General features: G+C 49.6%; 2 protein-coding genes across 2 annotated transcripts; both read right to left on the reverse strand.

Annotated features, from left to right (window-relative positions):
* Positions 1-989, reverse strand: DQ04_17511000 (hypothetical protein; the record flags this gene model as incomplete). Its single annotated transcript, XM_009317601.1, has 1 exon — positions 1-989. A coding segment is annotated over one exon (989 nt), but the record flags the coding sequence as incomplete, so codon positions are not given.
* A 936-nt stretch (positions 990-1,925) lies between these two features.
* On the reverse strand, positions 1,926-2,233 carry DQ04_17511010 (hypothetical protein; the record flags this gene model as incomplete). Its single annotated transcript, XM_009317602.1, has 1 exon — positions 1,926-2,233. A coding segment is annotated over one exon (308 nt), but the record flags the coding sequence as incomplete, so codon positions are not given.

Consider the following 2,233-nt stretch of genomic DNA (forward strand, 5'->3'; position numbering starts at 1 on the left):
ACACGGTCCAACCCACTGACCACAGATACCGCATCCTGCAGCACGACATTTCTGTCTGTACCAGCTGTCAAGTACAGCGGCGTGGCCAACAGCACCTTCACCTCAAGAGGGAACAAACCCCACGGAAGGTATTGGGAATGCCAGTCATTTGACGTCACACAGAGCCAGTATTCGCCCGGAGGGGGAAGATGCGCGGTTCGCGTCATTCTGTGGCACCCAACAGTGTCGGTGCAGGTTGTTGTGGTGTACTGGCAGTCATTGAAAGAACGCACCATCATGTAGTCGGAAGCCGTGATGCCACTTGGAAGATTGGGTGCAAACGATACACCCATACCGTAATATGGATATTCTGAATCGAAATTCGCATTGGTCTCTGCAATCAGCATGAAGTCCATGCTTTTATTGCTCGTCCGAGATGTGGCAGTGCTTGAAATGTCAGGACGCCCTGTAATGACCAATTCCCAACGTCCTGAAGGCGCCCCACGATCAGGCAGGAACGTAATGGCATTGGTTTCCGCGTCCAGAGTCGCCGGCCATCCAGGAATGAGGTCTTCTTTATGATAGTACGAAGCGAAGAGCTCCAAATCAATCAGCGGTTGGGCATTGTTAACCTCACAGGTGTACGTGATGGTGACATAACTGAGTATAACGCTGGGAAAGCAGTTCCTGAGTATCACCAAGGAATCGTCGTCGTCTGCAGGTGTGGCCATTCTCGTTCGGGTGGCCATGCCACCAGCCGCAGCGGCACAGCAAAGAAACGGTTCAATTACAACCATCAGTACCAGACACAACACCTGGATGTCTCTCAACTGCAGTCCCATAGACGCCAGCAGTCTCGTCTTCCTTCTGCCTCGACGCAGGATTGAAACAGGTTCACAGAGGCCCATATCGCTGAGAATGCAACTGCCAATGCTCTTCGGTATCTTGCAACACTGTAGATGTGCCAATTGCGATTTCCCTTCCATGAGCTTCATGTTCATCGATTGCATTAATAGTTCCACTAGGAGCTGTTTGTCTTGATTCAGAAAAAAAAGAAAAAGAAGCAAAACACAGTGAATAGCATGCAGAGCACAGACAATCAGCAACAGAAGAGCTTGTACAGTAGACACTTCCCCATGCTTGTGTACTTGGGGTTACCACTCGCATACCAGCGAAGAAACATCACTTGTGCTTCTCCTGATGAGATCACTGTATTTTCCCAATACTTTTTCTACACACTTCATTACGGCTTCTCACTCTCCCCCCTGCACCTCAGCACAACCACACCACAGCTGCCTCCATACACCTCACACCAACAATCCCCTCAATGTCTATTCCACCACTCCAAGAGACATCAGGTGGCCAGCATGCCCTGAACCCGTGTCAGCGTCACCTGCGTCACCCGTCAGAAGCACATGCTGAGGCACCGTCTGCGGGGACCACGCCACCACACTGTCGCCTGCAGGGTGATTCATATTGTTATTGTGTTGCTGGGGAAGAAGCCAATCCCTCAACAAGGAATACGCACACACACACCTCCCTCCTCACTCCCCTCGAAACCACACCCAAGTATTGTTACAGCCAGACACCACAAATAAGACACACAAACACGAGAGGAAATCCCACCTTCACTCTGCTCCTCAAACACATGGTGAGCACCACAAGTGTATGCAGGAACAAAAACAAAAAGAGCACCCACCAACAACTTGACTTAGTGTCGACTTCTGCAAGATGGGCTCTTTGATCGTTTCCTTCACCAAGGTCATGTGCAGGTGAAGGACACGTCGAAGCAGCAATAATTCAACACACTTTCCCACTCAACTAGACTTGTTTCCCTCCGGACGAATTCAAAAGATAAAAGCACACACACTCACATATCCTAATAAGCAGCCAAAGGCATCACACCTCACACAGGGTCACGTGTTTCCGCCAACATCAAGATGAGTTCAAATGTTAAGTTCTTCCGTTTGCATAAAGCAGAACCCCCACAGCAACCATAAATTAAGCATTGGATACCTGCGACTTCGAACACCAGGAGACACCGAAGAAAGCTCACCAAAAAGGCCCAAAGCTGGGAGCAGGGACTTGCACAGTTTCCCTTCAAAACAACGGCATGCTGCTGCTGTTGCTGACATCGTTAAAATATCCCCAGATGGGACTGCTACACCAATCAAGAGCACACTGTGTATCCCAAGTATGTCCTTCTCTTCCTTCCACAGAGTCACACACAAGGAAGCAAAACAATCTTGTGACC

The sequence above is a fragment of the Trypanosoma grayi genome (genome assembly GCF_000691245.1).
Source record: "Trypanosoma grayi strain ANR4 Tgr_1751_V1, whole genome shotgun sequence".
In the NCBI taxonomy this organism is placed as follows: Eukaryota; Euglenozoa; class Kinetoplastea; order Trypanosomatida; family Trypanosomatidae; genus Trypanosoma; species Trypanosoma grayi.